This window comes from Malaclemys terrapin, chromosome 23 (genome assembly GCF_027887155.1).
Source record: "Malaclemys terrapin pileata isolate rMalTer1 chromosome 23, rMalTer1.hap1, whole genome shotgun sequence".
NCBI classification, from domain to species: Eukaryota; Metazoa; Chordata; order Testudines; family Emydidae; genus Malaclemys; species Malaclemys terrapin.
This window is the reverse complement of record NC_071527.1, coordinates 19,555,356-19,579,730: the sequence shown is the minus strand read 5'-3', so window position 1 is coordinate 19,579,730 and position 24,375 is coordinate 19,555,356. Positions and strand designations below refer to the sequence as shown.

The 24,375-nt window shown below is 45.9% G+C and overlaps 1 protein-coding gene across 1 annotated transcript; it reads left to right on the top strand.

Annotated features, from left to right (window-relative positions):
- The first annotated feature begins 1,399 nt into the window (after positions 1 to 1,399).
- PIN1 (peptidylprolyl cis/trans isomerase, NIMA-interacting 1) lies at positions 1,400 to 23,937 on the top strand. Its single transcript, XM_054012758.1, has 4 exons — positions 1,400 to 1,483; positions 4,091 to 4,291; positions 14,040 to 14,150; positions 22,716 to 23,937. Exons 1-4 carry the CDS (start codon positions 1,426 to 1,428, stop codon positions 22,823 to 22,825), a joined length of 480 nt encoding a protein of 159 aa, XP_053868733.1. The 5' UTR covers positions 1,400 to 1,425; the 3' UTR covers positions 22,826 to 23,937.
- Positions 23,938 to 24,375: the final 438 nt, after the last annotated feature.

The following is a 24,375-nucleotide window of genomic DNA, read 5'->3' as shown; positions in this document are numbered from 1 at the left end:
ATTTAAAATTTAGATTTTTCTCTTTTTTAAAAGAAAAACTTTGCAGTAGTTCTGTGGTTAAGCTACGATCCGGGCAGGAACATGCAAACAGCAACTCCCATCACGTTTGTTTCTATAACAGTCTCTGCCCAAGCTATAGGCATCCTGTGTTGGTAGGTACTATAACCTTGTATATGCTCTGCCCTATCATTCTCACTGAACCTTCAAACACAACCTCCCCTGCCCCTCCAAAATCCCACTCCCAAAAAAACCTCTCTAAACTGTTCATTCAGCTCTGTAATTGTCAATGATTGGCTAGGATCCTGAGAATTTACATCAATGAGACATGATTGGCAGCAAGAGTGAGAGGAGAGCAATTGCTTAAAAAGCACTTTAACAAATAACCGCAATAGTAATAATAGATTTCTGAATACCTTCATTCTTAACCCAGGCCATCTCCTGGTTTCCATGGTAAAGTCTGTCTGGTATGACTTCTGTCACAGCTGTTGTATTTATCCCCTTGTAACCCTTTTCCTGGCTCCTTTAGCATAATTTTTAACTAGATCCACCCTGTACGTCCTTGTACCTCTACTGGAATAAGGAACTAGTTGCATTCTCAGCAGCACAAACTGAAATATCTTCTTGAATTCCTATCTCATTGCCTGTAGCTGCTCCATCTGCTGGACCTTTGGTGACTTACTTTCTCAGACACCTGTGCTTCACTTTCCTCTATTTTACCTGTAGTGACTTCTCCCCCGTCTTCTAAATTTTGGTTATACATCCCTTTGAGCTATTTTTAATCATGCATCAATGGAGTTCCTTCCTGCTGCTCTCTGTGAGAAACCTTGAAAATATGAAACAATCAAAGATCACCCAGCAGTTCACAAAACAAAAATGGAAACCAAGTTAATGACCAAACAAACATGTAACCCTTGTCCCGTGATCCTTTTAATCGTGAATCCAAGATGTTTTAAGAAATTTGTTTAAAATTTTAGATAGATAATGCTTCCTGGTGTATTTTGGGGGGAAACACGTGCTTGCTAATAGCCAGGTGATACCCCTTCTAACACCAAACAGCAACATGTCATCTTCAGTGTGTACTACAAGCTCCTACGGCCTCCCCACATGGCTCGGTACACGAACCCCCGAGAGCAGCTGGCCGTGGCGTTCTCTCCCTGTCCCTCCCCGGCTTCCATCCCCGTCACGTGGTCCTGAGACTCCGGAATCGCTTCCGGGATCATTGCGGCCTTTCGCCCGTAGCCAATCACTGATCTTCTGCGCCAATGAGACAGGGTCTAGCGAGGGGGCGGGACCTCCGCGTTTTTGAACCAATGGGAGCCAGTGGGGGTGGGGCCTCGGTCTCCCCTGCGCCAATGGGAGGCGGTGGCGCCAGGCAGGCGGGCGGGGTTGGGCGCGGGGAGGCGGAGCGGGCGCGGCGGAGGGAAGATGGCGGAGGAGGAGAAGCTGCCCTCGGGCTGGGAGAAGCGCATGAGCCGCAGCTCAGGTACCGCGGGCCGAGCGGGGGCCCGGGGGCTGGAGGCGGGGCGGGGCGGGGCCGGGCTGGGGGGGGGGTCTGTGGGGGCCGGGCTGGGGGGGGGGGGGGTCTGTGGGGGCCGAGCCTGGGGCCGGGAATGGGGGGGTCGGTGGGGGCCGGGCCTGGGGCCGGGTTGGTAGGAGGCGGATTCGGGCCCGGGTGGGGGTGGGGGCCTGGCGGGGAATGGGGGGGGCTGGGGCTGGAGGCGGGGCCTGGTGGAGGGGGGGGCCGTGTCGGGTGGGTGGGCGGACGCGGGCCGGGGTTGGGCTTGGGAGGGCCGGGCGGGGGGCAGGCCGGGCGGGGGGGGGGGCGAGCCGGCCCCAGAGGGGTTGGGGTGCAGAGGGTTTGGGCCCGGAGGCCAGAGGGCTGGTCCCACAGGTGTAGCTCCTGGGGGATGGGGGGGAGGCGGTTGCTTGGTCCTATGGGCTGGTCTGTGGGGGGTGGTTCTGTCGCATGGAGATATCCTGGGGGGTTGGTTAGCCCCCCCCCCCCTTATTGAGGTGGGTGATTGGTTCCCAGGGGCAGGTGACCTTATCAGTGATTCCCTGTGGTGGGGGAGGCTCTAGTGTGGCAGGCTGGGGGTCTCGCCATGTCTTTGCTTGGGGATAAGCTTTCCCCATGATATGAGACCAGAGAGCAAGCTCTGGAGGGCTCGTGTTTGTTCACCTTGGGGTGGATGGGAAAGTCTGGAATGTCCCTATGTGGGGAGGGGAAGTGGAAGCTGGAAAGGTGTCTTTCTTGGATGCTGGTCCTAGTGTGGATGGAGTGGATACTGGGGCGTGTTTTGCTATGGGGTAGGGTCAAGTCTGGAGCAAGGCCATGACACACTCCATGTGCAGTTTAGAGACAAAGCACTTGCACAGCATCACGACATGAATCGTGTGTTCCAGATAGTTTTGCCAGGATGCTGACAAGCCCACGGTAGTTGTTTTATAATTGGAGGTTTGGTCCCTGTATCTTTGGGCTGGAATTTCCCTTTCCCCCTTGTTGCCTTCCGTGCAGTGCTCTGTGCGTGACAGTCACACTCCTTAAGAGCTTTGAGTACTTGGTTTGCTGGTTCAAAATCCTTTGGGCTGAAAGGGGTTCTAGAGAGGGAGGTTAATGATGCAGAAAATCAGCCTGGCCCATGTGAATTCCTGCTCGTGCAGGAATGAACTGCTGCCAGCATGGAGGGCAGGAGCTTGCAGCATCTCCAAGTTACAGTATTAGTTGGCTTGGCTGCACAGCTGGGTGTCCCCTGTCCTCTTGATTGCTTGCTTCCGGAGAATTTTGCTGCTTATTCTAAAGAGCAGTTGGTTTTGATTGGGGTGTGTTTTTTGTTAGTGGTAGCACTCAAAAACACATCCAGGATCAAGGCCCCATTGTTTGTGCGGTGCCCGGCACACACAGACATGATTTCTTGCTTAGTCTTCCAACTGCAAGATCATAGAATTGTAGGACTAGAAGGGACCCTGCAAGGTTCTCTATTTCAGTCCCCTGCACTCTTGGCAGGACTAAGTATTATCTAGACCATCCCTGACAGGTGTTTGTCTAAACTGCTCTTAAAAATCCAATGATGGAGATTCCACAGCCTCTCTAGGCAATTTGTTCCAGTGCTTAGTCACCCTGACAGTTAGGAAGTTTTTTCTAATATCCAACCTAAACCACCCATTCCTTTTTGTCTTATCCTCAGAAGTTAAGGAGAGCAGGTTTTCTCCCTCCATCTTGTAACAGCCTTTTATATACTTGAAAACTGTCATGTCCCCAGACAAACCGAATGTTTTCAATCTTCCCTCATAGGTCACGGTTTTTAGACTGCTAATCATTTTTGTTATGCTTTTCTAGACTTTCTCCAATTTGTCCACATCTCTTCTAAAATCTGTAAATTATGATGCATTTGTAAGGTATGAGTCACTGATATGTAGGCCTTTCATTCTTCCTGTGTAGGGATTTCACCATGCTTTATGTATCGCTTTACCCCAACATATGTGAAGATAATCTCCTTGTTCTTTGCCAGAAACCCAGAACCTTTCACTTTTCTTCAGGGATAATACATGCAGAGTTCTGCTGTGTGAATGCACTTCTTCAGAAGGTGTGTTGCTGTTGTGTGATGCCGGAAGGCTGCAGACACACTTTCTACTTTCATAAGAATAATGAGTACTTTACAAATATGAACTATCCAGTTCACCTGTGGTGAAGGTTATCCTGGGAAGGTTTAAGGGCCTTCTTGTATAGAAATCTGGGAGTTTTGACATGGACTTCAATGAGAACTGGATCAGGACTGAAGTGACTTGCCAGAGCTGGAAAGAGGCTGTATGAGCTGTTGTGCTCACACCACCCCTTCCTTTATTTCTTATTAGGAATGTTTGTTAGCGACCAGAATCTTAACAGATGGGATTGACATCTGCAATGCTGCAGCATTCCCTTATTATGGGGTATTGAGTGTTTCCAGTTCCTCATTTGAGCTGACATCCACACATTCTCACCCACTTGCAGAAATTCAGAGTCTTGTATTTCTGATGAGCAAAGCAAGAAACTAGTGCCATGAGTCTGAAAGGAACTTTTAAAATCTAATCCTCTCCTCCCTTTTATTTGTAGGCCGTGTGTACTACTTCAATCACATTACGAATGCCAGCCAGTGGGAGCGCCCCAGCGGTGGCGGGAAGAACGGCCAAGGAGAGCCCGCCAAAGTACGCTGTTCGCACCTCTTGGTGAAGCACAACCAATCCAGAAGACCCTCATCGTGGAGGCAGGAAAAGATCACGCGGAGCAAAGATGAGGCACTGGAGCTTATAAATGGCAAGTAAAAGCAGGAGAGGTTGATGGTAGAAAAGGGGAAAGTCATGTTAGGGCCTAAAACAAACACACACACAGAGAAATGGCTTATTAGTGGCATGAACCCTCTAAGGCAAAGTTTTTGAGCCAAGTGGCTTGAACATGGACTTTCGTGTAGCACAGCCACTTGGGGAATCAATTTTGCTGTGATTCACTGACCCTGATTAAATGACATAAGAACAGGATTCATCCCTTCCCCATCCACTCTTTGTGTTTTTGTAATGTCATGTCAGACAGGTGTATTTGTATTTTCTTTGTAAATGTGTATATTATTTTTATATTAAAAATAAAATAATTATTTGACGCGAAAACAAATGTTCCTTTAACATCTTCCTTTTTCTACATTTAAGATTTCATTTGCCCTAATGCAGTTTCTATAAATTCTGATGAATCTGTGCCTGAGATATGCATAAACATTTGCACAGGGGTAGTCAAATATCCTACTTAGATGATCCACAAAATGTACATTTCCCAACACAGTCAGTTTCCCAGTGTGCGATGGCCTTAAACTGGTCCAAGAGGGATGGAATCCTGTGTCTTTCCTAAGGCCTGTTGTGACAAGTCACCATACGTATTGTCCCTTGCAATGCTGGCAGTAGCTTTTAATTGGGATGCTGCTTAGGCAGTGAGGTTTGGACTTGTGAACTGAGCATGGGATTGGCATTTAGAGACTGGATTCTCATCCCAGCTTTTCCATTGACTCTCCTATTGCTTTGGGGCCAAGTTAGTCAAGGTCTGGGGTGAAGTCAGTGTGGAGTCTTCCTACTGACTTTGGATCAGCGCCTTAACCTTTTTCCCATTTGCGAAATAGTCTGACCTACCTCACAGGGGTGTTGTGAGGATTAACATTTTGTAAAGTGCTTTGAAGCTGTAAAGCATGGTTATTGCTGCATGCTGTTATGTTATTGTAAAGTTTCTTGTTGCTTTTGGAGGGCTCAGCAATGAGGTTTTACTCGCAACAGCCTTGACCCTGCTTCAATTAAAAAAACCAACAATTTGACAGCATCTGGGGGAGAAGAAAATCACCCCCAGCAAACTCCGTGTAGCCGTGAAGGCTCTCCAGTGTACTAACCAAGCGGTGGTGCCCAGTGTGTTTTGAAAGAGATGCGGAATTAACTGCCAAGAATGCTAGCACCTTTTCAGGAAAATCTCCTTTGTGAGTTAGCTTGCTTAATTAGTTATAACTGGCATAATAAAGAAGCTGTTGTGTGCTGCAGGGTGTGAGGAGTGCTACAACAAAGCTTATTAGAACTGTGCACATGGAGTTGAGAATTTTATAAATAAAAATATTTGCAGCCTGACTGTCATAAACAGTAATTAATCCTAGTAGATTCACTTGTATTTTAGGGTGAAACTCTTCTCTGTGCAAAGAGCTAGCACAAGACTGCAGTAGTATCTAGGCCTCCTGCTGCCCCCCTGCATAGAGGTGAGGATTTAGGTGGGTCTTGTTTGCTCTTTGCATGGGGAGAATTTCACATCATACCAAATAACTGACAATTGACATTTTGTAGTACAGCAAAGTTTGCTGTCCTATACTGATACAGCAGAACCCCATTTATCTGATCTAATTGGGATTAGGGCCTGATTGGATAATCAAAAATTGGGATAATCCAGAGAATGGGAAAATGCGGGCCTGCAGCACCATCTAGTGGTCACAGGAGAGAGTGCCTGTTTTGGACCTGTGTGTGCTGGTTGTTTGGCTCCTATGGAGAGCTGGAAAATGGAGGGTCGGATAAATGGGGTTTTACTGTACTAAAAGCGAGTGCTTTTGTCACGGTACAGAGCAAGTGTTCATAAACTTAGGTCCAAGTGAGAGAGAATGAATTTTAGAGGGAAAAGTTCTCTTGAGCTGTGTTAACTAAGTGGTATTTCAGAACCGTACAGCCAGTTAGGCTTTCTGCTGTTAGAAGATCTGCACGCAAATTATCGCCCCCTTAGAAGCCCGAATAACATCATTCTGAATAAATGAATCAGTCGTCTTTATAACTTTGTTTGGGTGCCCTTCTTTATCTCAGACACAGCAGGTCTTCAACATCTGATAAGGTTATGGAGAGACTTTTTTTAATCTTGTTCTGTATGAGATCCGGATGTAATTTTTATTTTAAAGTGATTTTTAGTGCTAGACTAAAATGCAGGATTGACAGCCCTGGAGACTGAAGTCTCCTCACTCACAGATAATTTTTATGTTTAGCAATCTTTTTCCCTGTGTGGCGCCTGAGGACAAGAGAGATGTGATTAAAACTTATTTGATGTAAATGTCCTGCTGTGTTCTTGATAAAGGCCATTAGGGATTCTTTCATTCATCATGTTTATTATCATTGTATTTTTGTCTCCTGAGAATGAAATGGCATGATCAAAAAAATCTATTTCTGTTAACACTCCCATCTGTGCTTGATAAACGCTATTCCCTGCAAAGGTCATAGGGAACATCCACTCATAATTATTTTATGTAGGTTGTTTCTGCATTTTCCTTGCTCCAGGAAGGTGAGATGACACATTGATACTGTTGACCTGGAAAGAGCCAATCTGGTATTATCCTCCTGAAAATGACAGAAAATTATAAAGCTTAAAAAAAGCAAACCAAAAAACCCCACTAGAGAATGTATTGCATGAATGCACAGCTTAACTCCACTACAATTTCTGACAAATAGTCAGGCATCATTGAATTTCTTTGTGCAGATGTATTGTACCTGATGAACGTAATTATAGCACAGAATTGTTTAAGTAGATCTCTTGGGAGGCGTTTGTTCGACAGACATAGCACACCAGTCTTACGTTTTGTTTAGAGAGCAGTTAAGTCTCTATTTCCTTCAGAATCTTTAACTCTGGAATTAAAATTTTATGCAATATAAACCTGTGATTGGAATTTGTTTAAAGAAAATGCTTCGTTATAGTCTCCTGTCCTCAGGGAACCTGCTAAAGGTTAGCCTTTTAGATAGACGAACTTTGGTTAGTTTTGGACACTTTACTTGCTTGTGATTCTCTTCCGAGTAATAAGGAAAATAGATTGAAGACAGCTAGAGGTGATTTATTATTTGTGAATAAACCAGCATTGCAAAATCTTATACCATTACAAAAGTTACAATGGGTGAATAAAATGTGTAGGTTAAACTAGTTTTCACTATAATCCTGATATTTTGATTTTTATTATAGCAGTGTTTAGAGGGCCCCATTGTGCCAGGCTCTGCACAAATACATAGTGAGAGACAGTACCTGTCTTGAAGAGCTTCTGATTGAAATAGACAAGGCAGAGTTGGTGAAAGAAAGGATTATTAATCCCATTGGAGACAGGGGAACTGAGGCACAGGGAGTAAGTGTCTTGCCTAGAGCTGCACAGGGTGTCCATGGCAGAACAAGTTGACCCCCAGTTTAGTGCTTTAATCTCAAGATCATCAGTTGGCAAGTACGTTTTGTGCTTGGACTAATAAACTGTCCTACATTTAGCAGAGCTGTGATAACCAAATTATTTAGTTTCACTTTGCAGGCTTGTGAAATTCACTGTAACAACTTCATACTCCAGAAGCTTTTAACAGCATGAAGGTCATGGTACAAACCGACTACTCAGGGACTTTAACACTAAAGCTTATGATCCCTTCCTAACTCGGGTGCCTTTCCTGTTTTTAGCATGAGTGTGCAAATTAAGGCTGAACCTTCTTGTATGTGTGTTGGTGCAACGGGAGGTAATATGACGCATTTACCAGCAGGGTTAGAATGATGCTTGGAAGTAAACATGCACTTAGGGTGACGCAAACATGTATTTTGGAAGAATGCTGTATTTTGATAGCAAATGTATTGTGCAAATATACTGTTTACAATAGGCTGGAGCAGCTTAGTTTAATTAGATAAACAATATTCATTTTCCCCTCTGAAATGTGCCTTCATAAATGCTAAGAAAACAAATGGTCTTCTGCCCCGAGGCACAAGAGACACAACAAGCCTCTCTGGGGTAAATGGCTTACTCATAATCTTGCATTAATCTTCCTTAAATAAAATACAGGACAGATTCTGAACTGATGCACAGCTCCCGTTGTGTGCTCGCTCTCGCTTCTCCCACTCCACCTCTAAGGAATACATATTAAACAAAGTAGAAGGTGGGATAAATATGCATACCCCTTTAATTTAGCAACACCACTCCCATTACTGCTAGTGTCTTTGTGTTAAAGCACATCATCACATTCATTCCTCAGAAGGAATATAAACTACCATGGCTCTCAAATATAGTCACAGGGCTGTAGTCAGAAGTCAGTCCCTCATTCTTCCTCTCTGCCACTCTCTGGCAGCTTTCCTACAGGCCTGGTTCTGAGGTTAGTACTAGTCCAGCTAAAGATACAGAAACAATTCTCTACTCAATTAAATTCCTTGCATAATTACACAGATGTAGGGTACTGGCAATTCCTTCAGCTCAAGGGATCCAATTGATGGAACTTTGGGGTGGTGGGGGGAAATGCGCCATTGTTGGGGAAATCCCAAGGACTTGAAGCAATAAAGAATAGTGTTTTATGCTCTGTTTCAGTCAGTGGAAGACTATTGTACTGGGAACTGCTTGAATGAAATCTGATATAGTTTGACAGATTTATTTTACTTAAAAACCAAGCTATCCTCTTTCAGCCCCTAAAAATAAACAAAACTTAGCCAAGCAGAAGACTGAGTCATACTGGCTTAAGACAAAAATCAACCATATATTTTTTGTCACTGGTTGGGTCACCAAAACCAGACAGTCTTTTGGAGAATCATTGAGGTGTAGCTGTTTGGCAGTGACTGGTTAGCTTGCTGTCAGTGAATTTTTTTTTCCTCACGTTTCTTCATGACATGGCAGCTTCCTGCAATGTCTCATCCAAGGCAAGGGCTGCCACAAGCTTTTGTGGGTAGTTCTGGGGTCTTGAGGAGGAAGCTCATTTCCTTCCCCTCTCTGAATATCGACAGACTCCTATCTCCTTGCTGAGATGTGAATGTTGCATGTAATGGCAAACACTTAAAATTCCAACAAGCACTGAGACATCTCTAAACTTCACTGACCCACCAGTGCAAGGCAGGAATCACTACAACTCCAATAGGAATGTGGTGTCTCTTTCCACAAGCTCATTCCTTCTAGTGACACTTGGATTTTTGCATTTCGCTTCATGGTCTCTCTTCATGCGTGGTGCTGTCAACATGGTCTCCATTGCTGCTAACATCTTCGCTCTTGTTGCTGCATGAGCTGCTGCTGTTCTTAAGTGCCTCTATTTCCCCGCTAGTTGCTTTGCCCTCTCCCACTCTTGCTCGTTTTCTTGCCACCCACGGCTTCTGATTCCCTCTGCACTAAGTGGCCTTACTTTCCTAACTTCAGAGCCTACTTCTTCCCTGAGTTATCTGTGCTGATCTCGCTGAGAGTCTCCGGGGCTTCTTGCACCTGAATTGCTGTACCTGTGGCTTGACTGAGTTGGTCTTTATAGTGCACGCAGAGAGAAAAGGGGCTTAAAGCGCCATTTGCACCTGTATAATGCTATAAATCCAAGATGTCAGAGTGGCATTTGCTTCCTGTGCAGATGCAGTTCATCTGTAAAATATTTGCTAATGAGGGAGCATTTCTGGAGCCATATTTGGAGTATGTGGTAGCAAAAGTTCTTTTATCCCCTCAAACTTTTGCATCTGATGTTGCCCTCTTCTGTCCCTGAGCATTCCCCCAAACCAGTGGTCCCCAACCTTTCCCGTGGGGTGGGCGCCGGACTGGCCACCGGACAAGCAGCCGCTGAAATGCCACCATGAAGCAGCGTCATCAAGAGGCGTTGCCGCCAAAATGCCGCTGAATTTTGGCGGCTGCTTGTCCAGCGGCCAGTAGGCAGGTGCACATGGATGCCCCGATGGGTGCCATGGCGCCCACAAGTACCGTGTTGGGGACTCCTGCCCCAAACTACTAAAAAGAATTTAACACTCTCTCTCACGTGCTTTCTCTCTCTCTCGCTCTTATTCATATATTCGCTCACTCACACACTCACTCTTAGGCTCTTCCACTGACCTCCTACAGCAATGAACTACAGCTTGACCTCTAGTGACCAGATGCTGATCTTTCAGGGCATGAGTGCTCTCACCTGGCTTACAGTGCCCAAATGGTAAGTTACCTCAATTAAGCTCTTCAGCTTCTGAAACCAGGAGATTTATTGACTTCAGGCTAAACAACTTCCTTTTCCTGTGTGCCTCTCCCTGAATGCTTCAGGAGAACCAGCAGCCATTGCTTATTGAAAGTCCGACTGCCACACCTACCCTGCCTTAGGGTCCCAAGATCTTGCAGGGTTTCACTGGTAGGATGCTGATAATGGTTGGACCAAGTACAGTCTTTCCCCTTTCATAGCAATTGCTGTGTCCAGCATTTCTCTCTGGAGATGGAAGACTGGGTGTCCGGAAGGCAGCAAAGCTTGACTTACTTTGAAAGAAGTAAGAAGCTCTCCCTCACCTTTGTTTGGGGTGCTGAAGTTCTCCCCGGACATGAGCCCTTGAAGTTAAGTAGGTAGCAGCACCACCTTTGAGGCATGTGCACCTACAGGGTGCTTCAGGAGAGGCACGCAGAGAAAACAGAAGTGGAGAAACGGGCACACGAGATCCAAATCTCTCCCTCTAACATCTGTGTTCTCCTTTATTATCTGAAAGAGCATTAGGATCTTGCCATCCCTAATTATAAATAATCTGAAGACTGACTTGTTCCGGTCCCCTGCTGTTGTCCTTCACGGCTAGAGGAGAGAACCACCTCCTGAGTTTTGAAATGCTACAAGCTGGTAGTGCTAGTCTTTTTGCCATGATCGCTTCACAGGTCTCCTGGGACGAGGGCACACTTCTGTTGATTAATCCTTCTTCAGCTTCCCCCTCTTTAGGGGTGTGCCACGGTTTCTCTCTTTAAAGCACACACCGCTATGATGCTGTTAACGTGACATAACATCCTGTGGTCCAGAGGGAAAAGCACTGGACTCGGGACTTGGGAGATCAGAGCTCGGAGTAGAGCACCGCCGCTGACCTGTGTGACCTTGGGGAAGTCACTTACCCTCTGTGACTTCCCCTCATGCTCTTTTGTCTATTTAGGCTGTAAGCATTTTGCAGCAGGGCCCCTCTCACTACATGGCACAGTGCGTAGCTCAAGGGGGGGCCCTGATTTGGGGTTCTAGATGCTGTTGTAAGATTAATAATACCCCAGTACTCCTTGACTGTTAATAGTACTACTATTAAGCTTAGGCTATTATTGTTTAAAAAAAAAAAAAAAAAAAGCACATGCTTATTACATCAGTCACCAAATCACAACTGGGGTGGCTGCAACATTTCTGTGAAGGGTGTAAATGCGAAGGGGAGACAGAAACTGACTAGGGAGGTGCAGGAGTGTGAAACCAGGGGATAAAAGAGAACTAGGAGACAAAGGGAGAAGAGGTGGGATTTCCTAATGGCTGAGATGTACATATTCTATGGTACTGGTATGGACTCACAGTTTCATTGTGTTCGAGCACCTCACAAACTTTACAGAACTTATCCTTGCAAGCCCCGTGAGAGGCAGGGCAGTGCTGTTGTCCCCATTTCACAGATGGAAACTGAGGCACAGAGACTAGTATTTAGGCATCTAACAGCCATTGACTTCAGTGGGAGTTGCATATCTAAATACCTTTTGAAGATTGGGCCTGAGTGACTTATCCAGGGTCATGCAGGGAGCTGGGGCAGAGCAGACAGGTCTTCTGGGCTAGCACCCTAATGCCTGGACCATCCTTTTGTCAGCTTGTGCAGTAGTGGAAATGGTGGCAGCCCGTTTCCTTGAGCCAGAGCCTGGGAGAGTGCAGTGCAGGGCTCTGCCCTGGGTGGAGGGAAAGCTAGACTGGGCCTAGGAGGGAATTTCTCCTTCATTCCAGTGAAACTAAACAAACACTGAAACAAATTTCTATACCATTCACGGCTTTTGTGGAGTGCCTCTCGCAAAAATAGCTGGTGGGAATTGGGTGCCTTTGTTAATCTTAATGCTAATGGCTTCTAATTAAAAAGTAAAGCAAGGCCGGTGCTGGTTGATTTAGCAGTGATGTAGTACTCTGTATGCCAGAGATGCTCTCCAAAATGGCCCATTCAGTTGCATTAAGATATAAGAATGGCCATACTGGGTCAAACCAATGGTCCATCGAGCCCAGAATCCTGTCTTCTGACAGTGGCCAATGGTAGATGCTTCAGAGGGCATGAACAGAATGGGCAATTATCGAGTGGTCCGTCCCCTGTTGTCCACTCCCAGCTTTTGGCTGTTACAGGCTAGGGACACCCGGAACATGAGGGTTGCATCCCTGACCATCTTGGCTAATAGTCGTTAATGGACGTATCCTCCATGAACTTCTTTTTTGAACCCAAAATCCTGCATAGCCCTTTACTCAAGAAACTAACTGATCTCCATGAACCACCAAGAAATGTCTGTCATGGCATAATTCAGATACCTGCGTGTGACACGGTTTTGCTTGTCTCTGATTAAATGTTTTCAATGCCTGAATAGTTAGATACCCCCTTCTACTCTCCAAAATACAAGTCAAATGTTGAGTGGCTGATGTGAAGGAACAATCTAAAAGGTGAGTTACATTCTGTTATTTCTTGTTACGCAGAGAGGAGGGCAGGGTAGTACAAGTGCTGGAGTTGTAAGACACAGCTTCCAGTTAAGGCTCTGAGCATTTCCATTATAAGTCCATTTTCGGACACCCATAACTTTCCAAATCTTCCACCTATTTGGCTGAAATTTTCCATGTTTGGCCTTTCACCAAGGGTAAACTTTTGTAGATTTAAATACAAAGTTCTTGTCTTGGTTGGTGGTGAGTTTCTGCATTTCAACCTCTCTCTCCCCACCACCCTTGTTAGCAACTGAGATGAAACGGCTTAGGATGCACAAGGAAGATTGAAAGGTGCTTGGAAATAGCCTTCGGTAAGAAGTGCTTCTGAGTGTTGTGGGGAAAGTTTATAGTTTTGACTTGATTTACATTTAAGAGGATTTGCAAACCTCGCTTCTTACATGCAGAGCACTTTGGAAAGTGCACGACCGTCCGTCTTAGCTGGGTGGTGAAAAGGCGTCTGAGGTGTGAATTGCTGAGACAGGTTCTGTAGGAACCCAGTACTTGTAGTTTATAGACTGATTGGTGAATAGTGAGTGAGGTTCGGGCTTCACAGGAGCTGCTTCCCCATTTGTTGCACATTTTGTGTAAGTCACTGTCATGGATTCTTTTCTAGTATGCACAGAACAGCACACGGTAGTGAAAGATCCTACGAGAGCATCTGAGGTTGTAGAAAACAGTGATGGAAAATGCCTCCTGTCATTGTAGGAAACTTTGACCCTATGGTGCTATCGTGACATAGCAGTGCCTCAGTAAATACCAGTAGTGTAGACATGGCCAAAGTGGCAGTCACGCTTGCAAGTGCAACCTGAACTTCCAGGATTCAGTGCAGCAAATGGCCGCTGATGTTTGGCACAAAGAAGACGAAGCGAAGTCCTGAGGTGCTGTGCTAGTTTCTTGGGAGTTATGGACCTTCTGCAATGGCTCACACTTACCATTAGGGGATGCTAAGACTGAAGCACCTCTTTGAAATGGCACGGGGAAAAGCAGGTCCCTTGAAATGCTCCTCAGTAACTAACAAAACCTCAGATTTATCTACCCATTTTCATTATGAATATTTCTGCTCCCCAGCATGCTCTCTGACTTGGCTCTTGCCTCTGACTATGAATTATCACGTGTGTCAACAGGATACATCCAGAAGATTAAATCTGGAGAGGAAGATTTCGAATCCCTCGCTTCCCAGTTTAGCGACTGCAGCTCTGCAAAGGCGGGAGGAGACCTGGGTGCTTTTGGGAGAGGTAGGTGACATGAATTCAATACTGAGATTACACAATTGACATTGAAATTCCTCGGTAGGGGGTGAGAATTAATAATCCCTCCCACCCCCCAGTGGATTGGTGTGCTAGGAGAGCTTGCTGCACATGAAATGTAGTTTGCTGCTTAGACATTAAACCAGTTAGGAATACAGCTATGATGATATTCTAGGAGGAGAGGATGTTACACAAACACTCCTTATGAAATGGGCTTTCGCTTTGAGAGAGATTTTTTTTCAGCCACGCTGAATGGGAATCCAGTTGTTTAGCGTAACAAACCGTGAACAAGGAGGAAATGAGCAAATGAAACTAATGACAAGCCAGGCAGATAATTAAGCACTAATCTCAGTGGGGGGAGGGGGGGGTGTTAATAGCAAATTGGTGAAATGGGTGCAATTTTCAGCCAACCAAAAATAATGCTGCTGGTGAGGGAATTCATTTCAGAAATATTGATCTGTGTGGTGAAGGAGTAAATACAAGAAGCTGCTCTCAGATACCTTATTTCAAGTGTCCTAATAAATCCCATTAATAAGGAAGATCCTTTGAAATTTAGAAGTGAAACTGAATCATCTGAGATTCATTGTCCTAACTATGATCACTTAATTTTTAATAGTGTTTGGAGTTGCTCATGTATTCAGTTTCCACTGAATAGAACAAAGTGCAAAACAATGAAATCCTGTAAAAGATGTAGTTAAAAAACAAACAAAAAAAACACCTGCCACCTAAATGCCAGGAGCACATAAAAGATATGTGCCCATGTTGAATATTGTAGCTGGAGTAAATCAGGAAATTGGTGCTGGCAAATACAGCATTTTCTGTCTTTGGCTTTAAAACATGTTCTCCAAAGTCACAAACTTGAACAAACCCAAAAGGAAGAAGTCTAGTGAGAACTGCCTACAGCTGAAACAGTGAGGTGGAATCATGTGTCACAATCAATGGAAATCCCACATTTTTCCTAAGCTCATTGGTGAGGATAGCAGGATGAGGAGTCAGTATTCTTAAGGCAAGTTCCTGAACACTTTGAATTTTTGCCCTGCTGCAACTATACACATTTTGCAGCAGAAATCTATGCTGATGCACAATGCTGCAAGGGTATGTTAGAGAGCAGATAGTGCACAGGACAGTCTGCATAGTTGTATCAGAATAAAGTATTGTTTTATATCCACATACAGATCTAATTTATATTGCAGTTAAATCAGGGATTCTTCAAGTATTGTCCCTGTGAGTGCTTCTCTCCAGGCATGCGTGTGCCACTGTGCCTTTGATTGGAGATTTTTGGTAGCAGTGCCCGTTCTGTCTGTGCATGTGCCCTACACATCCTTGTACCAAGGCTATAAAGGGCTGTGCGGGTGAACTGCCCTCAGTTCCTTCTCAGCTGCCTTCGGCCAGAGATGGAGTCTAGTATGTGCCTGTTTGCTGTCTATTTACCTCCCTTGTTAGTCTTTTAGCTACATAATTAGTGCTTTGTAGTAGTAGGTTTAGCACCTTATAGTTGGAACTTCTGTTCTCCCCTCCCTTTTTTTTATTTAAGAAAAATCTTTTCCCCGCAGTGAGGGGTTTGAACAACTTTTTCTTTTGTTGGGGATGCCAGTCTCCCAAAGATTTAAAAGGTGATTCTCTTGTTGAGACCTATTGATGATGGGCACTCCCATTGCATTCGTTGCCTCGGAGACTCTCGCAGTCTCAGCCCTTTCCCAGCACCTGTGAAAGATGCTCTTCTTTTACGGGAAAGTCCTGTAAGAACAGGGAAGTTAAGCATAGACAGTTAACGATGGAGAAGGCCTTACGACCAGCTTCAGAGAATGGGTACAGAGAACTCTGCTGTACAGGTACCCTCCACATCTGTCAGTGCCTCATCATCATCGAGAGCACTGTCACCGAGAGCTTCCAAAAGTAAGATGGCACCAAAACCCCAGTTTCTGGCATTCTCATTGACTGAGGTACCTATAATTGCACCGCTGGTGCCAAGAGCTTCCTGTTCAAAGTATAAGGGAAGCAAAACAACAGAGCTCCTCATCAAAGAAGACCCAGTCATCGGTCCCAAGAAGAGAGCTAGTGAGGCGCCAAGTACTTCAGATAGTTGAAGCCTTAACGTGCTTCATGGTAAGTCCAATACCTCAGTGATATAGGGCTTGGTAACAAAGACTGCTACCACCGAGAGACCAGCTTCAGTGGAATCCGTGACCCCACTCAGTATCAACATCAGTGCCTCGCACAACAGCCTCTTCAACATCATTGATGATGGTACTGAGTTCTGTTGGTACTGCAGGAATTCTAGTACTGAATGAGCCAAGGTATCTGCTCCTTGCAACCTCTGGATGTCACTTGGTGCTGAGGTCGGTTGGGTCACTGACCCATCTCAGTAAATTGATTTTTATAGGAGCGCTTCTGGATTTGATAACCGGCAGAGGATCAATCTCTCTCTCTCTCAACAGGTTCCTTGCTGTGTTTTTATTTTTATATATAAAACCTTATACAAAGAGTGCACCTCAGCCCTCAAGCTGTAGCACAGATGTGTCTACAGCTGCTGGAGCACATGGCAGCTTGTGTTTTTGTGACACACAATGCCATCTTCAGTGTCTCTAGGGGTGGCTCAGGACTGTTTAGGTATCCAATAAATGCAGTTTCAATAAGCAGGTATCTGTATCCAGTCAGGTCCTACAGTCACTCACCTGGTTGATGGATCCACCCAAAGTTTGTGCAGAAATTCTGTTCAGCCAGAATCCTCCTGCAGTCATGTTAACATTGGATGCTTCCCTCTTGGGATGGCGAGCATATTTGGGTCCTCACATAGTCCAAGGAAAATGGTTGCAACAGGAACAGCGTTTGCACATCAATCTGTTGGCATTAAAGGGGTCAGAAATGCTTGCTTTCACTTTCTTCCCCTACTCAAAAACAATTCCATCAAGATCATGATGGACAACATAGCATGCATGTATTCTATCAATTGTCAGGGTGGAGTGCTTTTCCCCCTCCGTCTGTAGCAAAGTGATAAAGCTTTGGAACTCGTGTACCCAATCGGATAGTCATCTCGGTAGCTTACCTCCCGTGTACACATAACACCGTGGTGGATGACCTGAGCAGACATTTCTCCCTAAATTATGAATGGGAGCTGGACTCTCAAATCCTCAACAAAATATTCCTAACTTGGGGGTCTTTTTTATGTATATCTTTCAACTTCATTGCTGTTAAAGGTCCTTATCAAGATCAGAGAGGACCAAGCCAAAATTGTTTTGCACCAACTTGGCCAAGACAAGTTTGGTTTCCTTGCCTCATCAAACTCCTCTCTCATCCTCCGCGGCGGCTCCCAATCAAACCTCGACTGTTGTCTCAGGATGCGGGTCAGACACTTCACCCCAATCTGAACATTCTGCAATGACAAGCTTGGTTCCTCAATGATTCTCTGGACAAGAGACCACACGTTCATTGGAAGTTGTCAGAGTCCCCGGGCGATGCTCTGGAATTGCTCCCCATAAAGCCAGTCAGGACTTTGGGGAGCCTCCTCTCCCTCGGAGCAGACTGTCTTCAGGGCAAGAAGCTCACACGGCTTCACCTTCCTGGGTCTGACCTTGGAGCATTCAGCATATGCCCCTCCGTGCGCTTCCCACAGTGAGTCCGCCCAGGCGGGGTCCTGGGGCAGCCAGAGGTCCTGCACGCACCCCCCACATTGCAGTCAGATGTGACTCTTAGCCAGCCAGTAAAATAGAGGTTTATTAAATGACAGGAATACAGTCTAAAACAGAGCTTATAGATGCAAAGAACGGGACCCCTCAGCTGGGTCCATTCTGGGGCCCAGCGAGCCAGGCAACCCCGTCTGCACTCACTTCCCGTCCCCAGCCAGCCCCAAACTGAAACCTCCTCCAGCCCCTCCTCCTCTGGGCTTTGTCTCTTTCCCGGGCCAGGAGGTCACCTGAGCTTTTTGTTCAACTTTAGCTATCCCCTTGCAGGGGGGGGGAGGGGCCCCGGCCATTTGTTTCTAGGAGACAGAGTGTCGGCCATTTATGCATACTGGCCTTTATCCCACCCCCTAGAGACTTGAGACATGCATAGGGGAAACTGAGGCACCCACACAGTATTGAGAGGAGACATTAAGAACAGTCCCACTTCGTCACAGAAGTACAAAAGATTGGTTAAATAGCCAAAAGGAATCTACTCAACATATTTCCCTTCCGAAATTGAGAAGTACATAAGAGCGGCCATACTGGGTCAGACCAGCTGGATGACAGTGGCCAATGGCAGGTGTCCCAGAGGGAATGAACAGAGCAAGTAATTGTCAAGTGATGATTGTCCATTCCCAGAAGAGTGTAACCTTTGGTGTAACCAGTGCCATCTTTCTCCATCCAGTCGCCTCTTTCCTCAATCCTGGATTACTTGTTGGAATTGAAAAATTCTGGCCTTTCTATGAGTTCCATCAAGGTTCATTTAGTGGCAATAACAGCTTTCTGTGTGCAAATAGGTGGTTTCTTGGTATTTGCACATCTGAGCGCAGCGAGATTCCTGAAAGGATTTATCAATCTCTTTCTGCAGATTAGAGCCCCTACATTGCTTTGGGATCTCAGCCTGGTTCTTAACTGTCTCATGAAACAATCCTTTGTGCCATTAGCTATGTGCGACATCTGTCTGAAGATGGCTGCCTTAGCGGTCAACACTTCTGCTTGAAAGGTTGGCGAGACGGGCTTTACCTTCTCCATGGAAAACAAGGTATCTTTAGGATCTCAGCCAAAGTTCTTATGGTGTCCTGAATTTTATATCCACCAAACTACTCACCTTTCGTTTTTTTTCTAAGCTGCATCAGTCTACAGAGGAGTCGGCTTCTCCTACATTAGATGTTAAGAGGAAACTATTCAGGCAGATTCCCTAGACTCTTCGTTTCTATTGTGGCCACAGCTAAGGGAGTATCTGACTTTCTAAATGGATCTCTGGATGTATTATTGCCTGTTAAGATTTCGCTGAGGTTATACCTCTTCTGAGAGTGACTGCATGCTCTACTACCTTCTACATCCGTAGCTCTACTCAAAGACATTCCGGTTGCTGAAATCTGCGGGGCTGCGATATGGTCCTCAGTGCACACGTTTTCCAACCACAGTTCCCTAATGAATGCCGCAGTAGGCAGTGCAGTTCTTTCTTTAGTGATGGACTCTTTTCCAAAATTCCCATCTCCCAGAAGTGTTACTGCTAGGGCCGGGGTCCCCAACGCGGTGCCCATGGGCGCCATGGCATCTGAGTGTGCCCGCGTACTGGCTGGCGGACGAACATCCGCTGAAATGCCACTGACAAGCAACAGCATCCAGAGGCGTCGCCGCTGAAAATCGGTGGCATTTCTGAAGCGATGCCTCTGGATGATGCCGCTTGTTGGTGGCATTTCGGCGGATGCTTGTCCGCCGCCACGGTCCTCCGTGGCTCGTTGTCTGGTGCCTGCCAGAGGAAAAAGGTTGGGGACTACTGTGCTAGGGGGTCACCTGAAATGGAGCACCCACAGGGACGCTACTCAGAAGAAATTACTCACCTTGAGCAGGAACGGGAGTTTTTAAGATGTGAACCCTGTGGGTGCTTTGCTATCCTCCCTCCTCCCCTCTGCATCAGAGCTGCCTCTGTGGGCTTTCCCGTAGAGAAGGAACTGAGGATGGTTCTCCCACACAGCCTTATATAGAGGGCCCTACCAAATTCACGGTCCATTTTGGTCAATTTTATGGTCACAGGATTTAAAAAATTGTAAGTTTCATGATTTCAGCTTAGATTTGAAATTTCATGGTGTTGTAATTGTAGGGGTCATGACCCTAAAAGGAGTTGTGTGGGGGTTGCAAGGTTATTGTGTGGGAGGGTTGCTGCTACCCTTACTTCTGCGCTGGTGGCGGTGGCGCTGGGCGGCTGGAGAGCTGCAGCTGCAAGCCGGAAGCCCAGCTCCAAAGGCTGAGCTGCAGTGCAGAAGAAAGGATAGGATGGCATAGTATGGTATTGCCACCCTTACTTCTGTACTACTGCTTGTAGAGCTGGGCTTTCAGTCAGCAGCCCCCGCTGTCCGGCCGCCCAGCTCTGAAATCAGCAGCCCAGAAATAAGGGTGGTATCGTACGGTACTGCTCCCCTTACTTCTGCACTGCGCTGGCGGGGCGCCGCCTTCAGAGCTGGCTGCCAGGTCAACAGCCACCGTTCTCCAACCACCCAGCTCTGAAGGCAGCGCAGAAGTAAGGGTGGCAATACCCCCCCTTAAAATAACCTTGCAACCCTCCTGCAATTCCCTTTTGGGTCATGACCCCCAATTCAAGAAACACTCATCTCCCCCATGAAATCTGTATAGTGTAGAGTAAAAGCACATGAAAGACCAGATTTCACAGGGGGAGACCAGATTTCCTGGTTTGTGACACGTTTTTCATGGCTGTGAATTTGGTAGGCCCCTACTTATGTAGCCTCGGTACAGGGCATGGGGTGTGTAGGGCGCATGTGCAAGCAGAACAGGCACTGTTACCAAAAATCTCTGATCAAAGATGTAGGGCTCATGCACCGCTAAAGTGGAGCACCCACAGGGGCATGCATCTCAAAGAATTCCAGTTATTGCACATGGTGAGAAACTTTTCCTCCTTCCTCAGACAAATATTTCCTTTTAGACCGTGCATAACACTGGCATTTTATGGAGTCAGTGAAATACCCATGAATCTTGGGATGCTGTGACTGCTAGTTTTGGCTCATTTGGAGACCGTCATTTCATTGTAGTTCTTGGTGACTTACAGAAAAAGATTTCTCCTGGTTTAATCAGAAAGTAAAGAAATGTTGCGAGACTCTGTCTCCACTAGATGACAGTAGAACTGCAAGTGGCTGCTGCACTCTCGAGATGTCACACTTAGTCTCCATCTTTGCCTCTTGCTGTCATTTGGGCTGCAAACATAATTTATTAGAACTGTGAATACTGGTTACTTCAGAGGTGAAACTGCTAAAACATTCCAATTTATCTTCTTGAAAAACTGCAAGTAATTGATGCTTTTTGCTTTAGGAAAATTATTCTGGTGTGGCACACAAGGGCTCTTTCCTCGTCTGAAGTAAAGGTCCTGTGCTAGTAGCAGAATTAACTAAAATCTAAGATGAAGGGTTTTCAGTACGCAGTTCTAGGCGAGATAATGCTGTTTGAATCCTGTGTGAATGTGTCGTTAGAATAAGAATTAGTGAGACAGGCGAACAGTTTGCCTCTCCTACCAATTAATCTAAATTCTAAACACTAAATTGAGGAGAGAAGCAGAACTCTGAGAAGTCCTGTGTATCAAGTTACTTCAGTAATAAAGCCAGTGTTCTTCTGAAGGGTAAGACATCAGGCTGAAGCTATTATGACTAATCCTGAAAGGAGGAATCTAGCCTTCATGGCATCTTGCTGCGTTGCTAGAGCAATGACGATGGATGGATTTAGACCCAAAAGTAAAATATATGAAGTCAGTAGCAGCTCCTCAGGTGCATGTGATGCATCCAGGATGTATGGCCTATGTGGGGCTGGAAAGCTTGAGTTCCCAGAGAGATTAGTATATCACCGAAATGTCTCTTTAGGGGGAAAAAGAGCCTGCTGACGATCCATCTGTCATGCTGTCTAATGCTTTCTGCAGCCATCTCCTAATGTGCTGAGGCGTCCAAAGCTACAGCACTGTCTTGAAACTCCGAGACAAGGGTCATAAACTTACAGGAGATTTATGTTGTGTTCCTGGCGAGCAGATGATCTATCCCTCTTCAGGCATCTCAAGGCAAACACTGCAAAGTGCTAAGTGCAGGGAATGAAGCTTCCTTACGTGCCAGGAGGCTCTCTGCCCTTTTGCAGGCATCTGGTGTGCAAGTCCCACAGTGAGACTGTGATTTGCTGGCAGAGTGGAGCCTTGTTATTTCAGCTGGGAGATGCAGTTTCTCTGCTATAACTTCCAAACTGTCTCAGGAAATTGGGCAAAAATCCTGTTCCCTCTTGAACCGGTAACTCCCCTCACGGCTGAAATCCTTCTAACTGAACCTTTGTAGCCCACTGCAGAACTGCCCTAGGCCACCCGCTCATTCTGTCTCATGCAGGGGCCATCCCAGCGTCACCTGTGGCTTTCCTAGGTCTCCATTGATAAACCATCAGGAGCTTGGTGACATGGAGACCAGAGCGTTAAGCATGCTGTCTGTCTAGGTCATGACATTACCCAGATGCATCCTGTAAATTATTTAGTGCAGCTTGTAATGCACACCGCATCTCTCCCCTCTCTGTGCCTTAAGGGCATCTGAGACTGAAAGACTAACACCCTCTTGTGCCAGTGAATCTGCTGAGGAGATTTCCTCTGCCCTTTGAATTCCCGGCTCGCTGAAACACTTTTCCTGGCAGCCGTGATGTTTATGAGGTGTGAGTGAAAGCTCTGAATCTGAGTCATGTGTGTTGGTGGAGTGTCTGCTGGGAACAGATGAAAACAACCCCCCCCTTGCAAGCTATTAATTGGTGACTTCGTTGCTTGCCTGGAGGCTGCCTTCGTTTGAGGCTGGCGTGCTCAGAAAAGTCTTCCACTCTCTGCTGACTTAATTGAACTCTTTCTCATTGCTGCTTTCTGCAGGTCAGATGCAGAAACCTTTTGAAGATGCCTCATTTGCGCTGCGGGCTGGTGAGATGAGCGGACCAGTTTTCACAGATTCAGGGATCCACATCATTCTACGTACGGAGTGAAGTGCCTGGTGACCTGTAGAAAGGAAAGGGCGAGGGGAAGAAAGGGGAAAAAAAAACCCTACTCCAGCCCTGCACTCTCCCAAATGAACTTCATAGATCTAGTTAAAAAACCTCATTTCATATTTCAATACCTTCCGTGGCACCTGACACGTTTTCCACCTGTAGAGATGCATGGTTAGCCAAGGATGAGAATGCAATCAAACTAACAGACGGTAGTATCTTCCATAAGCAGAGAGAATGTTAAAATTCTCAGGCATGCCCCAGCCGCTTGAGTTTTATATTGACAATTCCTCCGTTTAGGAGACGTGTCGATGCTAAAGGTCACACTTCAATGCTTCCCACATCCACCTTATTAAAGATACAGAGTATTTATTACAGAACTGCACTGATGGTGGTGAAAATGACTGGTGAGCTCTGGTGTTTAAGATGGAATGAATCTCTGTCCCACCCCTGCATCCCTGCACTGCTTTAAAAAAAAAAAAAAAGGTTTTATCTAGAATAAACAGCATTTGGTCTGCACCCCAGTTTGTTTGTAGAACCGATCTGTCAATGCCATTTATAAATTGATGTTAAGATACCACACAAAGAGCCATGCTGATAAGGCCTGTCACTGGTGCCTGTGTGTAACTTCCCTTCATGTAGCTGGCTCAGTGCAGGTTGTTGGTCCTGCCAGACAGTGGTAACTGGAGCTTCCACCTCTGCCGTTGCATGGACTTAAAACTTGAAGATGCCTTTTGGTTTGTGATGAGTATAAACAAAGGGGGGTTAATGGGCAGTAGTTCCCAGTACAGAAAGATCAGTAGCCACTTAAGCTGAGTAGTGGTATATAGAATACTGTGTGTTAACTATTCCAGCATGAGGTCACTCCGTTAAGACATGACAGTGCCGTTCAGTAGGAGGGACTGCAGTGTGGAGAGAGTGCTGTTTTCTCAGAGCTTCTCTTTATCCACTTGTGGTTTAATCGTTGTATGTCACTGTTTCCAGTTACACTGCATTGCTTATGTTTAGACAAAACAAAACCAGATAAAGTTCCCAGCTTCGGTCCAGTGCAAAGATGCTGTATAGTTCCAGTTCTCTTAAGCAGAAAATAAAGCCCTCTCCAGTTGAACATTTCCAAAGCTCTGGCATTGATTATTTCTCCCCTTCCTCCCTGGATTGTACAGATCTCTTTGGTTTTTTTTAAAATCCCTGTGCAGCATGTGTAAAGGCAGCTTTGGCCAGTTTGATCTTAAAACAGAAATATAACTCCAGTGATATTAAACAAAGCTTTTCTTACCTGTTCTTTCCGGGTCTTGAAAGAAAATCAAACAGCCGCCAAATAACAGGGGGCCTGATTCTGCCACTTGTTGCTGTGTTGAGTAGGGCCTTGCCCAGGGCATAGTTCTGTTGGAATCATGGAGTTAGGTGCAACTCCATGTGCGTAAGAGTGCTACATCAGGCTCTGTAGTGTCTAATTCAGTAACTGTTTCCCAAATTCTCTCAGTTCTGCAAATCTACAGAGGTTTTCTTTATATCAAACCAGCCATTACAGACAGTGGTGACTCCTTGGT